The following is a 16,611-nucleotide window of genomic DNA, read 5'->3' as shown; positions in this document are numbered from 1 at the left end:
CAGGCTGTCGACCTTCATCATGATTCCTGAACGTTACTTGGTCCTAATGCAGAGCCTGATTGTGTGAAAGGATTAGCTCACTTGTCGCTGCTGTGAAGCCATGCTAGCTCACACTGATGAGGAGACACTGCTGATTGGATCCTTTAAAAGTCAATCTTCCATCAGAGCAGAGCATGTTAGCGTGACTCATTTCTCCATAACAAACCTGAGCTAATCTTTGATGGAGCGTCTCTGAGCAGAATGTGTCGCTGTGTCTTCCTCACTGCTTTACACACTGTAGACACAGCATCTTTTTATCTACTGGAACATGAAACTCTATACAAACATAATCACAAACTATATGGTGAAGGAAAGTGTGTGTAGGGAAGTTTGGGATCAACAACATATGTATCATCACGTTATTCATTCTATAGTAAATCAACACTTCTATCAATAACAATAATCAGATGTTATTCAGAACTACCAATGATTCTTAATGATTAAGTGTTGTCTGCATATTCAAGTGTGTGAGAGGAATAAAAGGAGAGTTTTGGAGCAGTTCTCTTGAAGACACTTGTTAGAAAAGAGGCAGCCACGTGGACAGCACAGTATAAGTTTACAATCCTAATAAATCCTAATCATATTTACTTTTTCATGCTTTTCTGGAGACAGCAGTTTCTGTCAGCTTGTGCCTGTAACATGATATCAGTTCATCACATCAGCTCACTTTGATCCATGGCTGAAAGAGAAGCTTTGCCACAACAAGCTTTAGAAGTGATCTCTGAGGAAAACAGTGAATTGAGTGCAAACGCAGCATCGACACACTGATGATTTACAGATTCCAGGTCAGTCAGAACTGATCTGTGTAGCCTCACTGTACCAACAATGTCAACACAAGACTGGATCCTGCTGTCGTTCTCAAAGACATTCACAGGTTTTCTAATTCAAGCTGCGACTCAGGACACCAACTACAACTAAATCTGAAATGTTTTTAATAATGACGAAACCTTAGTGACATTTCTATCACTTGTAAACTTTGCTGGAAAAACTTTATTTTGAACCATAAACACAAAACGGCTTCTTTTATAACTCAACATGATGTGATTTAACTAGTCAACAAGATAATATCCAGAACTGTGGCCTTCATGATACTGAGACATGAGTTATGCTGTTTCATTTTTATTATATTACTATTGTTAGCAAACCAAAAAAATCAATAAAATGAGATGTGAGAAATTAAAACTATGTGTTGGGTTCATTCCTCCGAAAATTTCGGCCCCTTGTCACAGCCTCTCATGTTGACTTATTATAACTTATGACTCTGTTGTTTAATTCATGTTGAAGATGTCGCTGAAACTATTACAACATTAACAGAAACATGAATTTAAACTGGAATGTGCATTTCCTGAAGAACGTGTGTGCGATTCCTTCCTTTCATTTTTAAAGCGTTCATTTACTTCAGTGTGGACTGTTGCACATACCTACCAAATTCTCTGCTGACAGGTCTTTGCTACCGTGGTCATTTAAAGCTGTGTTTGTAGTGCAGCGCCACCTACAGGTGAAAGGCCATGGACTTTTGCAGAGGTGTGGGCTGATGAAGATGCAGCCCAGTCGCCAGAATAAAATGTTACCACTGTACGTTCCTACAGAGCAGGGATTCATTAAATGAGTCCATTTCACATGTGTCACAGCAACGTCTCTACAATCGGTATGAAAGGGACTTAGTTCAGGCGACCAGTACATGTAAAAGTGCTAAAGATCTGCTCATGCAGTGATAAGATTTTTCATTGTGTCAGAAGAGGAGAGTCTTCTACACTTCCGGCGCCGTACGAGCGGCAGCCTTTTACAGCAGCTCGCTAGACTTTAAGAGTTTTTCTTATCTTTTTCTGCTTTTCTTGTGCGTCTTCTTTTATTCTTTTTAATCTACGTGTTTGTTAAAATCTGGCGCATCAGAGACATTAAACATGGTAACTCTGGCGCTACTTCGTAATCACTTTTACAACCCGTACACTTTTTCCGCGTCTGTGGGTCCGTGAGAGACAATGGCTCCCATTGTTTACAGTAGGGATCAGCTGCTGGCCCTGTGTAACACAGCTGTGCGGCCGGAGGAGCGACCTGATTTCCCCCGCGAGTTAAGGAGGAGGATGCGGGGGTGCCGTGCTGGGATCAAACGCCGCGACAGGAGGAGAGCTTATAGACTGACTCTCCTGTCCGTCATCATGGGGAACGTAAGATCTCTCCCCAACAAGATGGATGAGCTGGCAGTGCTGACGCGACATGAGCAGGATTACCAACGGTGCAGTTTGCTACTTTTCACAGAGACTTGGCTGGGAATGCAGCACATGGACGCGACTGTGGCGCTGGATGGATTTTCACTCGTTCGAGCGGACCGGACAGAGAAGAGCGGTAAGAGGAAAAGAGGAGGGCTGGCAGTGTTTGTGAACTGTTCAACCTGAGTCTGAGGCTGGGAAGGGTGCCGCGACTCTGGAAGACGTCCTGTGTGGTACCTGTGCCAAAGACCCCACATCCTAAGGACCCTAGCTGCTACAGGCCGGTGGCACTAACATCACACCTCATGAAGGCCTTGGAGCGGCTGGTCCTTGCCCACCTGCCCCCCCGGTGAGCTCGTCCATGGACCCGCTGCAGTTCGCGTACCAGCCTGGCATCAGAGTGGACGATGCCCTCATCTTCCTCCTCCATCGAGCCCTGTCTCACCTGGAGCTGCCGGGGAGCTCTGTTTGGGTCCTTTTCCTGGACCTCAGCAGTGCTTTCAACACCATCAGGCCAGCCATCCTGAGAAACAAGCTGGAGCTTTCAGGAGTAGACCAACACCTCACATGCTGTATAGTGGATTACCTCTCCAACCGCCCACAGTATGTGAGGACACGGGACTGTGTGTCAGGGACTGTCCTCTGCAGTGTGGGGGCCCCTCAGGGAACGGTGCTGCCACCGTTCCTCTTCACCCTTTATACAGCGGACCTTTCCCACCTGTCACCCACCTGTCACCTGCAGAAGTTCTCTGATGACTCTGCCATTGTCGGCCTCATCACAGATAGGGACGATAGGTCATACAGAGGACTCATTCAGGATTTTGTGGCCTGGTGTCAGCAGAACCACCTGCTGATCAATGCGGATAAAACCAAGGAGCTGGTTGTGGACTTCCGTCGGCATCCACACTCTCTCCCATCACCAGTGAACATCCAGGGAAGGGACATTGAGATGGTGACATCTTATAAGTACCTGGGTGTTCATCTGAACAACAAAATGGACTGGACTCACAACACCACTGCACTTTATAAAAAAGGACAGAGCAGACTCTACCTGCTCAGGAGGCTGAGGTCTTTTGGGGTGCGGGGGGCACTCCTGAAGGCCTTCTATGACTCTGTTGTGGCCTCTGCCTTGTTCTATGGTGTAGTCTGCTGGGGGAGCAGCATCACAACAGCTGACAGGAAGAGGCTGGACAAACTCATCAAGAAGGCCAGCTCTGTCCTGGGATGTCCTCTGGAACAGGTGGAGGAGGTGGGGGAAAGGAGGATGACAGCCAAGCTGTCCTCCATGACAGACAATGACTCCCACCCCCTCCAACACACACTCACTGCACTGAGGAGCTCCATCAGTGACAGGATGCTACATCCAAAGTGTGTGAAGGAGCGGTATCGCAGGTCTTTCCTTCCTGCAGCCATCAGACTTTACAATAGAAACTGCTCCAAGTAGGCGGTACAATAATCTGCATAACATTCTGTGCAATAACTGAACTGAACAATTTTTTGGGAAACAATCTGTGCAATAACCTGGGCAATAATCTGTGCAATATTTCAGTACATAAAAGCCTGTAATCTGTGCAATATTTCTCTGTAAACTGTGCAATATTTTAGGACATAAAAGTCTGTAAATACTATTCCCGGTACACCCTTTTGTATATACTTTGTGTTAACTGCATGCACTTTGTCTTTTAATATTCTATTCTGTTTTTGATGCTGCTGTGAAATTTGGAATTTCCCCTCGAGGGACGAATAAAGGAATATTGAATTGAATTGAATTGAACTGAACTGAATTGAATTGAATTGAATTGAATTGAATTGAACTGAATTGAATTGAATTGAATTGAATTGAACGAAAGACAAATTGTCCAAAATATGTCCCAAATTAGATCCTACTTGCAAGAGACTGACCAATTCACATGCCCTGATCTCCGCTGGACAAGCGAGGTTTAAAATGTGTGCAAAACACTTTCTGTGGGGACGGTCCAGCCTCTCTGCCCACTACATTCATATTCTCATTATTCTTATTTTAGAAAGACAAGGAGCGAATGAACAAACACCCAAAAGAGACACAGACAGAGGAGATTCTCAGGGAACTTCAGTCAGAGAGTCAGAAAGGGAAACCCTGATTTATAAAGAGCTCCTCTATCGTCACGTTTCAGATATCCAGTCAGTATCTGGTGTGACCACCATTTGCCTCACGCAGTGCAACACATCTGCTTTGCATAGAGTTGATCAGGTTATTGATTGTGGTCTGCGGAATGTTGGTCCATTCCTCTTCAGTGGTTGTTGCTGGATATTGGCAGGAACTGGAACACGCTGTCGTATATGCCGATCCAGAGCATCCCAAACATGCTCAATGTGTGACATATCCGGTGAGTATGCTGACCATGCAAAAACTGGGATGTTCCCAGCTTCCAGGAATTGTGTCCAGATCCTTGCAACATGGGGCCGTGCATTATCATGCTACAACATAAGGTGATGGTCGTGGATGAATGGCACAACAATGGGCCTCAGGATCTCGTCACGGTATCTCTGTGCATTCAAAATGCCATCAATAAAATGCACCTGTGTTTGTTGTCCATAACATGTGCCTGCCCATACCATAACCCCACCACCACCATGGGCCACTCCATCCACAATGTTGACATCACCAAACCACTCACCCACACGACGCCACACATGCTGTCTGCCATCTGCCCTGAACAGTGAAAACTGGGATTCATCCGTGAAGAGAACACCTCTCCAACGTGCCAGAGGCCATCGAATGTGAGCATTTGCCCACTCAAGTCGGTTACAACCATGAACTGCAGTCAGGTTGAAACCCCAATGAGGACGACGAGCATGCAGATGAGCTTCCCTGAGACAGTTTCTGACAGTGTGTGCAAAAATTCTTTGGTTATGCACACTGGTTGCAGCGGTCCGGGTGGCTGGTATCAGACGATCTTGGAGGTGAACATGTTGGTTGTGGAGGTCCAGGGCTGGTGTGGTTACACGTGATCTGCAGTTGTGAGGCCGGTTGGATGTACTGCCAAACTGTCTGAAACACCTTTGGAGACGGCTTATGGTAGAGAAATGAACATTCAATTCACGGGCAACAGCTCTGGTGGCATTCCTGCAGTCAGCATGCCAACTGCATGGTCCCGCAAAACCTGCGACATCTGTGGCATCTTGCTGTGTGATGAAACTGCACATTTTAGAGTGACCTTTCATTGTGGCCAGCCTTAGGCACACCTGTGCAATAATCATGCTGTCTAATCAGCATCTTGATATGCCACACCTGTGAGGTGGGATGGATTATCTCAGCAAAGGAGAAGTGCTCCTTAACACAGATTTAGACAGATTTGTGAACAATATTTGAAAGGAATTGATCTTTTGTGTATATAGAAAATGTTTTAGATCTTTGAGTTCAGCTCATGAAAAATGGGAGCAAAAACAAAAGTGTTGCGTTTATATATTTGTTCAGTGTATGTGGAATACATTCTGTACATTTCTTTGTCTGTGAACAGCTTTTTAGCAAACAAAGGGAAATATTGTTCTACATGCATAGCCTGTATAATGTATGAAACCTAAAAGATTTCCTTGAATGTAATGACAACGCTTTATGGGTTTTGTTGCCTTCCAAATCATCCCGTGAGCCCCTTTTGGAGGTGAGGGTTACTGCTTTTATACTTTTGGGGATTTCAGTAACATTGATTAAAAGACAAAACAAATATTTGAAGATAGAAAGAGGTTGATATAGCAAACCTTTGTAAACAGAATGGATTCTTCCATGACCGGTTGAAATAACCATGAATGTGTTATGTGGATTCAAGTAAATAGTTTTTCAATATGAATGACTGAACTTCATTAAGGTAATTATTTGTGAAAGCTTTGGATTGGCTGCTGTTCTTGTCGGCATTTTTTTTTTCTTTTATACTGCTTGCACTTACAAAGAAGGCTTTTTGACTGACAATGTTTGTCCTTTGGAGGGCAGCGTTGAGCTGAATGTTACCACACTTGAGAGCAAAAGTCATTTATGGCTGGGTGCAGGCCAGCTGACAGTCTTGTCTGGGCCCGGGACAAGATAATGTTAGATGGGCCCTCCCCTCCACCACCGCCGGGTTTTTTTTGTCACTAAACATCACCAGTTATGTTTGATATATTGTGATAATGCAATAAATAAGGTATTTTATATGAGGGGAAAATCTTAGCTCTCCATGGCAGCTGAGATTTTTGTTAAATATGACATTTATATACTTGTCACAAAGGACCTGCTAATATTATTAAGAGTTATGCATACACATTTTCTAATTCTTATACATGCAGGAAAAATAGACCAGGGAAGAATAAATTAGGCATTTTAGTTTGAAGAATTTTCTCTTTGTCAACTGATAATACAGTAAATATGCATGTATATCAAACTTTAAATGAAAACTTAATCAGTTCAACGTCATGCTAGAATTGTCAGTTCTGTAACTTCAAAACCAAATGAACATCTCATAACTGACATTAGTTCCTCTCTTCTCCTGTCTTCCTCTCCTCACCTCTGCTCCTTCTCACCTCTCTCTCTTATCTTCCTCTCTTCTCATCCCGCTCTCTCTCTGTCTTCTCTGTCACCTGCAGCCTGACTCTGCTCCTCCGCTCCACCGTGACACTGACACACCCCCTCTCTCTCCTTTCTGTCACCGGCAGCCTCATTCTGCCCCTCGGCTCCACCGTGACACAACCCCCCTCTCTCTTCTCCGCCACCCGTAGCCTGACTCCTGACCGCTGCTCGCTCTCCCGCCTCTCTGTTTCTGTCAAAGATAACGTGTTTTGTCAGGCTTTGTACAAGCTAGGCTAATGGCCGTTAACATTAGAGCTAGTCAGTTAGGCTGCGTTACAAGGTTGGCTGCACTACTTACCTTGCTCTATTCCACTCGTCCCAGCTTCACTGTCGGGACATTTTTTAAAATATTTGTTTAGAACATTTCTCAACCCTTTGTTGCCCTCTTCTCTTTTTCTCTTTTCTTTCCTTTTCTGGGCACCGGACTTGTGTTTACCAGACATTTTGATCGTAGACCCGCGCGCCTTCTCAACTTCAAATTAATAACAACATCAAAGTTTGATCTAGGCCAAACCATTTTTGTGTTTGGGGTGGGAGGGTTCATGATCACTATTTCTCAAGGACAACTAGGAGAACACAAATAAAAAACTGCAATGTGATTGAAATAATAGTTTTCCACAAATAGGACTATTCTGACATTTTTTTTAATTCCACAATTTAATGCGGGCCCAGTTGTGGGCCCCCCTCTCCCTGGGCCCGGGACAGCAGACCCATTTGTCCCCCCCTATCGGCGGGCCTGGCTGGGTGTGCGACACTTCCCAGCAAAGCCAAGGGACGCACACCAGGGACAGCCGTGCTGTTGCTGGTTGCTGCTTCGTGGTTGGTCGGTTGTAATGTCCACACCACTTATGGTTCCTGATGGTGCTGCCAGCAGCTGCTGCTCTGCACCATATGCAGCTCTCCAGGCTACACCCAGCTGTAGCACCTGTATCACTGATACAACCCTTTAATCTAGGGATGTCCCGATCAGGTTTTTTTGGCCCAGAGTCTGAGTCATTTGATTTTGAGTATCTGCCGATACCGAGTCCCGATCTGATACTTCTATGAAACATTATGAAACGAACTAAGAGCAAAGAACAAGATCCAGGATGTCCCTTATTTTTATTTTTTTACCAATGGCTCTTATATTAACAAGTAACACTTATGCACAATTGTGCATGCAGTGCAGTGTATTGTAAACTTCTATGAGGTAGCTTTAATTACAGTCTCAAGTCAGAACAGAACACAGAAATAAAATTAAATTTTCTTCACATTAGGAATAGTGCAACATTAAAGACTCAATAGTCTAGTATTAAAACAAATAGCTGCTTGACTTAAAATAGGCATCAAAATATCAAATGCAAACAAATGAGCAAATGACCAGTATTGTGCTTTTTGGAACTGCACTCCTAACTCGTATTCTCAGTGCAGTGTATTGAGGGGTCCTATCAAGTTTGTGGTGTTAAAAGCAGCTTTGTTCTTCCCACCTCTTGAGATCCTGCTTTTGCATATCTCACAGTTTGCAATCGCATTGTTCTCGTCGTTCACTGTGAAATATTTCCACACAGCAGACACAGTAGCAGCATATCACGCGCCTCAGCTTCAAAACAAACTGCTGCGTGCTGCCGTGTTCTGTGCATACGCTGTTCAGTAGCATCTGTCACAGACACAGACCCGGCCTGTAAACGCTGGTAGTTAATAAATACTATTTTATTCTTATTTATTTTTAATCACTAATAGCTCATATATTGTAAATGTGCCTAAAAATAACACGAGTTCCGATCGAGTCTGCAGTCACGCGATCAGCCCCGATTTCCGGTCATGTGATTGGATCGGGACAACCCTACTTTAAATTACTGGAGCAGTTCTAGGTTCTGAAGGAGTGGGGAAACACAAAAATTAGACCAGAGTCCATGTACTTTAAATACAAAAGCTGGCACTATTCTGAATTAGACACTCCTCACTGGCAGAATGAAGATGAGTTCCTGCCCCCAGAATCAGGGTCCACAAGTCTGGCTCGCCATCTTGTGTCCCACGTCATGTGTGTGTCGTGTCCCCACACACCACAGAACAGAAAGTCTCCAACCAATTCAACAGGAACAAAAAACCTGACCTGCAAGACAGGTCATAAATGGAATAAATTATCCTATCTACGTGAAATAATACTGCAAATCTGCAAGTTTGTGCATCTTGACATTACTGCTAAGTTGCTCATCAAAGAAAACATGGTTACAAAGCAGCATTTTCAATCTTAAATACACTGTCCTTTAAACAGAATAAAACATTTTAAATGCAATCATTCACATTTGGTCTCCTTGAACAAAAAACCCCATTAACCATTAAACAGAGTGAACGATCTCCTCCGCACGCTTCGACATTAGCTCTTTGCTAGCATCCACATGTGTACATGTTACAGAAAAGTTTTCCATAAAACAAGTCAAAACTCACCAAAAACCGTTGTGGTTAACTTCAATACAATCCTCGTGCATCAACAACCATGTTGGTATTCTTTTCAGGTCTTCAGTAAACTCATTTCAAGGTATTTTGACAGTTAACTTCTGTGCTTTTCTCGTCTCCGTCTCTCGTCAGCTGTGCACGTTTTGATTAAAGGCAAGAGGCAGCGAATCTCTTAAAGGGGAAGGAACATGATCATTTTTAACAGCCATACTTTTAATCTTTTCCACTAAAGGAGCTTTCTGGCCATTTTTAACTGACTTTTTATGGATTAAATGAACATATTTCAAACAAATTAACTTAGTTATGCATTTTAATCATCAGATTTTAACTCTGGGCGAATCAAACTGAACTTTTTTAACTGATTCAACATTTTTATGTATTTTAATTAACTATTTATTCATGTGGGTTACACAGCTGTGTAGGCACCGTAATGGACCCCAGTGACAACCACAGCACACCCACAGACTGTACACAGAAGAGGATGGACAGAAAACTGCTGACAAATAAGTAATAAACATTGTCACATACTCCACAAGACAGAAGACCACCACCCACATGGACACCTAATACATATACACACAGGCAGAAAAAGCTTCAACACTATCACCTGCACCTGTAACCAGGAGAGGATGAACAGAAAACTGGTAGAGTCAAGTGTGTGTGCTGATTAAATGGCTGCAGATTGGAGTCACACCCAGACACACTTGTATCCCATCAGCCCATATCCATGCAATCACCTCATGTTATAGACACACCCACAAAACACACACACACACACACACACACACACACACACACACACACACACACACACACACACACACACACACACACACACACACACACACTCAGTCAATAATACCTCTACAACATGCAAATATTATATAATAATTATTCAGCTAACTGGCCTGTATTGACTGTTCTTGTCTTCCTTATGTTGTTTTATCAGTGTTTTGTCTTTGAGTCTAAATTAAAAAAAGAAAAGCATGATGCCTCACCCACATACATGACCTTATTTAAGCTCACTGCTGTGAGAACACTCGAAACTGGAGGGGAAACTCCACGTCAGCAGATGTACAGGAACATTTCAAAGTACTTGTGCAGTTACATTCCACTTAAAGTGTCTGCTGGCTTTCATCCAGTCTTCAGGAGATGACTTCAAACACTGTAGGGCTGGGACAGAGTCAGCATGAGGTGGAGGAGTCTGACTCAGTGACAGTCTTACAGAGCTCAGTTAATGAAATACAGGTAAATTTTTCCATCTGTTTTATAGATGTGTGAATATCAATGCAAGTTCTTCACAGCTTGATGCAGGAACTGTGGATGTGAGGGGGCGGTGCTGAGCAGCTGTCAATAGTGAACAACAACATTCTGAAGTTCCCAGCATGCTCTCTAATAAAGTAATAAAGTAATCCTTTCTTATGCTTTGTTATAGACGGTCATGGCTCCTTTAACCGTGAGTAGTTTAAGATCACCGGCATGTTTCAGGAAGCGGCATGGTGTCTGTCTCATTGCTGATGACACCTGAGCAATAATGTCTGTGTTTATTGTTGTTTAGTAGTTCTCCAATTTGACTGAGCTCCAGTGTGGTCGCTTTAACAAACTCTTTGATTGGTGATTGTGGTGGATGATGGGAGGAGGGATGTTAGATCCCTGGAGAGTGTAATGAAGAAGAGGAAGAGGAGTGTTGGGTCCATGACTGGGACAGAGGTCCTTTGAATGCCTTATGTGTTGTGAAGCAGAGGCAGCACTCCTTTTGTTAACATTATCAGGAAACACATTTATCTATGAAGCCAGATGAAACAGATAAGCATGTCTTACACTATATTTACACATGGCCGGCCATTTTCAAAAATTGACATTTCATCCTCTCCGTTTTCAAAAACAACACCGTGCACAGTGTCCGTTTTCAGAAAAGTTTTCATTTGCACTAACCCGTGTACATATGCCATTGACGCTGGTGGTGATGTGGACTGGCTCTTCGAGTTGGAGGGAGAAGTTGTTGCAAAATTGCTGACCTCCGAGAACTCATTCATCTCTGCTCATTGATATAATAGAAAAGCTGTATTTGCAAATGCAAACATACAAAGAGGGTTGCACCAACATAAATGCGACTGCTACTCTGAATGCATCCACGATCACCATAGCCAAATGAAAATGTAAACATAGGTCGCACTTTTGGCGCAGGTACAAGTTCTGGCACATACGGTGATGTCGGCTACCTAAAATTGTGTTTTTCTCCGTTTGTTTCAGTTTACATGCAAACGTGCAACTTAAGTTTTCCAAAATCTTCACTCAGGCTGGAGTTTTTAGAATACATTGTTCTCAGAGGTGAATTCTCTGTTTGCGTGTAAACAAAGGACACAAACGAAGGTAAATGCCTCAGTTTTTCATTATAACCGTGTAAATGTAAGTGGGGCCTTAAGGACATAAAGACCTGGATGACCTCCAACTTTTTGTTACTAAAGACGGACAAAACTGAAGTAATAGTACTTGACACTAAACATCTTAGAAACACATCATCTGATGATAGAGCAACTGTGGATGGCATTGCACTGGCCTCTGGCACCACTGTAAGGAATTATCTTTGATCAGGATATGTCCTTTAGCTCCAAGTTAAAATCAATTTCAAGGACTGCCTTTTACAGCTCATATTGTAAAAATCAGGTACATCTTGTCTCAAAATGATGAAGAAAAACTCGTATCATGTCACTGTTTTGATCGATGCCCATGACGCCCGACTATGCCGACAGAGCCAAGCATGAGGATGCTGAATGTCATTAACAACGACATTAATAATAAAATTACACAGAGTACCTTTAATGTTGCACTCCATATTTTACACAAGCTGCCTGATGTGAATGCTGAAGCTGGTTGAAAACTATTATTAGTTGTTAAGGAGGTGACTGGTGAACCCAAGTGCAGACACACCCACAGGCAGGTATGAGATTTCAGGTTTGTAATTGCAAAGGAATGGGTGGCAGAGCCAAGCAGGTCCAGAACACACCACTCGGATGCTGTGAAGGCCTGAGTACCAAAAACACAACACAGCAGCTGAGTCCCCAGACGTATTGTGGTTGAAGAGTAAGACAGCTGATTTTTACAAAGTCACAAACAGTCGGTCTTTGGTGGTCATTTCTCCGTCTACAGGGTAGATCCCAAAATACTTCCACTTGCTGCTTCTCAGATGCTCCGGTGTCCCCTGACAGCTCTATCCCAGTTTGTCCTGCACTCCTTTGTGCTTTTGTTTTGTAGCATCCATGAAACAATGAACAAACCTTCAAACAAACCTCTGAATGCGTTTTTCTATAATGAACACTTACAAAGCACAGACTGCACTCACACGTCACCCCTGCACGAAAAGACTCAGCTCAGCTCTGATGACACAACCTATCAATGTATTTTAAGCTGACATCTATTGTGTCGTTGGCATGTACTGTAATTAACAAGTTGTTTTTTTCATACATGTGTTCCTTAAAGCACAACCACACCTTCAGCCAGGAGCATTGGGTTCATTGTTACTGAGCTATCTGTCTGTGGTTACTGCAGTTCACCAGCTCACACAACCACAGACTGTTTGAGTATAAAGAGGAAAACTCCCATCCAATATGCTGACTGTGTGGCCAGATTGCCTGTTTTCCATCCACTTGGGCAGTTTTGGGTTGGGTTGTGTCGCGCAGACGGACAGGATTTCAGAAAAGAAAACAGTGGTATCAGATCAGCTGCAGCAGAAAGCCTGAGTTTTAGGTACCAGATTCAGTGGGAATAGTTGGATCAGTGCATCCCAAAGAAGTGTATCTAGAATCGATCCATAGAGGTTTATGTGGATGTGCAGACCCCCAGCTTTGTCTGTAGCTTTTTCACACACACCTGAGAAGAGGCCACCATCAATGTCCATGGACTAGCTGATCTAAATCATCTGTGGACATGATTTCCATTAATTCCAGCTGTGTTGATGAGGTGGTAAGAATCTGACTGTCACTATCTGACAATTACTAATTCATATTTCTGTAACACTTTGTATGAAGCCAATGACTACATTGAGATTTCCCTTCATCTGTCTTCATCTTCTTCACTGTCTTTTGTCTTTTCTCGCTTCCTATTGGGCTGTGTGAAAAGGTGCAGTCGACGAGTTCGAGGAGCGATCAGCACAGGTGTCACTCCACCCCCGCCACACCTGCTCTGCCCTGCTGGGTGTTAACAGCTGTGAGGATGCACATAACAAGAGAGGGAGCGAGGGAGAGAGCAGCATCTTCCACTCAGAGAGAAAATCAGAATCATCAGAGACCTTCATCTTCCTCATCCACCATCACACCTCCAGAGGGTAAGACGACCTGCACACTCCTCGTCTGTCTCGTCTTCTCTCAACTGATTTTCGCGTCTTCAAACACACAGCAGGAACGCTGAAAAAGAACAACGTGTCACTATTCACAGCCTGAGATGAAAATGGGTATGTCATAAAAACAGAAGAAAAAAGCGTTTGAAGACTGTTCAAACCCAAAGACGTTGAATTTCCACATGTTAGAAGCTGGACGAGAAACAATTCACGGATGATCAGGACAGTTGCAGATTCACTGTCTGTCCCTCAAATAAACAGATGAACTGTTGAATTGTTTCGTCTTGATTCAGCATGACTGTTAAAAAAGTGGTGGCTGACTTCAAACGGTCTTCTTTCAATATTCTACTATTACTATTACAATTTCTTAAGATGACATTTATTTTTTATTCCACTCTTTTGTATGTACTTATTGTTTTTAATTTGCATGCACTTGTTACACTACTCTTTCTGCTTTATTGTGGCTGAATTTCCCCTTGCGGGACTAAAAACAGGAATATTGAATTCAATCCTTGTTTCTGGATTCTGAGCCTCCATCTGGGTTACAAATTTGACTGGAGGTGTGGAAAAACAGGCAAACTGGGTATTAAGACTTTTTGAATTCCAGGTAGAAAAAGTGATATCAGACACATTAAGAACAAAACAGTTTTTTTTGTGCTGCTGCAAAAGCTGAGCAGCCGTTCAAAATACTGTTTTTCATAGCAACTGAATACTGCAGCATTTTGACCGGTGGTTCTCAACCTTTTGGGGATGATGCCCCTGTCCTTAATGCTCACACCTCTTGCTGCCCCCCATCAATGAGAAAGCAGTTGGAACCCCTGTATATTGATATTTATGATTGAAATTGTGTATTTCACTGGCCTATTTGAGATGTAGCCTACCCTCTGTATTCACAGCCACTGTCATTTAACACAGCTCGAGAATTATTATAATACTTCAAACAAATAATAATGTCAATGTATTGTTAAATGTAAAATTAATCAAGGTTACGCTTTTTATTGGTTGACCTTATGTGAATTATCAAATTCCAACATTAAAGCTGCAGTAGGTAAGATGGAGGAGAGAGCAGATTTAACCTGAAAATTTGAACCAACACAAGTTCCACGTCACTCCCCCTCCCTCTCCACTGCACTCATGCCCCGCCTCCTCCATGTGGCATCTACGCAGCTGCCGTGATAACCAGTTACGTTAGCCTTAGCATAGAAACAAGCTAACTCTGCCAGCTGCTACATCGCAGTCATTAACATACCGTACGGGCTGCGGAGTGTGACTGTAACAATCACCATATTAGCTTTATGGTCATTTGTTGTATTAGCCGTATGTACTGTTGTTGGCGGTATGGGCACATTCTCCTTTGCGGGTGGCTGTTGCTCCGCCATAGTTTTCACTCGCTTCCTGACACTGCTCACAAAGCTGTTTGACTGAGCAGCAGCTGGCGGCATGAACAGAGGGAGGGGGCGGGTCGCAGTGTTTGTGAGTAGTGATTGACAGATGTCAGACACTCCCTCAGACGCTCCACTGGCTCTGATTGGTTGTTTTGTGTTGGGTGCGGTGAATTCTTGCAAATCGCAGTAGGAGCAGTAGGTGGGACCAATGGAGGCATTTTTTTTTCACAGATTACATGTTTCATGTACTGCTGTTTGGGCATAGGCACAGTTTTAGAAAATATGACAAAAAATTCCTCTTATACAAGTTACCTACTGCAGCTTTAATTAGGCTCCTTCACTGATCTAACTTGAGGAACCAATCACACTTCAAAGGAATGATTAAAAAAAAAATCCTGGCCAATCAAAAAATACAATGAGCCTGCACAACAGAGAGCACAGAGAGAACACAGTAAATTGGCTAAACTGACATAAACAGAAGCCTAACTGCTAAGCTAACAAAAAACTTTAATTTATTTGTCTATATTTGGTAATTGTAGGCTGGCCTACATATGCATACTATCTACTGGTAGTGCTTATTTTATTGCAAATAGATACACACGGTTAATTAAAAATGGTGAAGGTCCTATTTATACACTCACAGACACAACCGGGTGTGAGAAAAAAAGAGACCAGAAACTGAAAGAGAATGCATGATGCAGGCACTGATGTTGGGGTGGCTGCTTCTGAACACGCTGTCCTCGAGCTGGTGCGTCAGCATGTCTCCTCCCCCGGAACATGCCTGCATTGCTGGTGCGGGGCTAGGCTGTACCAAGCAGGAGTCGAGCCATGCTGCAGTCTGCATACTGCATATTTTGCTGGGAACCGTGCCCGGCTCGCGGTAAAAATAGGCGAGCCTCCTGAACTCTAGATGAGATGCAGCTGAGCCGTGCTGCTCACGCGAGCAGTGTGGCAGCTTTAACCTGCTAACATGGGCACCAAAATAAAAAGCATCAGGTTCAGCCACGCACACATGCTGCAGACGCGCCCCGCGTGTTCTGGGCCTACTCTTCCTGTAAATTCGTAAACACTGTGTGATATTGTGAGACAAGGCATGGAACACTATTAAAAATACTGTGGTGCTGAATGACTGTTACTGTTCTAGAAACGCCCCCCATTTGCAGCAAAACGCCCCCTCTTAGCTAATTTGCTCCTACCGCCCCCTGATGTTCTCTGAACACACTGATTTAGACCAATCACAGCCATAGAAGGTTTGTCCGGTCAGGGAAAAACCTGGAGAAGTCATGGAAGTGTCATGGAAATCCACATTTGTACAGCATGAATCCTGTTCAAGATGTCCATCTGTGTGTCTTCCAGCTCTCTGCCAGCTGATTGGCCTCCTCCATCATGCTCCGCCTCCTGCTCTTCCTGTCTGCTCTCATTGGGCTGCTGCCTGGTAAGCACACGCACTCGTGTTGAATCTCCACCCACAAGACGAGTTGAGGGAGTTCAGTCAAAGCAACATGAAAGAAGAGCAAACGATCTGAGAACGAAGAGCAGAATGACTTTAAGTCCGTCAGTAACTGTAAGAGCTGATCATCTGCCAGATGTGCAGAAATGTTGCTGACATCTTTGTTTCTAAGCAGA

General features: G+C 43.5%; 1 protein-coding gene across 1 annotated transcript in view; it reads left to right on the top strand.

Moving 5' to 3' along the window:
* The first annotated feature begins 2,021 nt into the window (after positions 1–2,021).
* Positions 2,022–16,611, top strand: part of LOC139351740 (alpha-tectorin-like) — a 44,520-nt gene continuing 29,930 nt past the window's right edge. The window contains exons 1-3 of the mRNA XM_070993745.1: positions 2,022–2,385; positions 13,384–13,588; positions 16,342–16,420. Of these exons, the coding sequence (XP_070849846.1) occupies positions 2,022–2,385; positions 13,384–13,588; positions 16,342–16,420 (648 nt within the window). The remainder of the gene's footprint in view (positions 2,386–13,383; positions 13,589–16,341; positions 16,421–16,611) is intronic.

Source organism: Chaetodon trifascialis, chromosome 23, assembly GCF_039877785.1.
Source record: "Chaetodon trifascialis isolate fChaTrf1 chromosome 23, fChaTrf1.hap1, whole genome shotgun sequence".
Classification (NCBI taxonomy): domain Eukaryota; kingdom Metazoa; phylum Chordata; class Actinopteri; order Chaetodontiformes; family Chaetodontidae; genus Chaetodon; species Chaetodon trifascialis.
The sequence above is the reverse complement of the archived record's forward strand: the minus strand, read 5'-3'. Positions and strand labels throughout refer to the sequence as shown.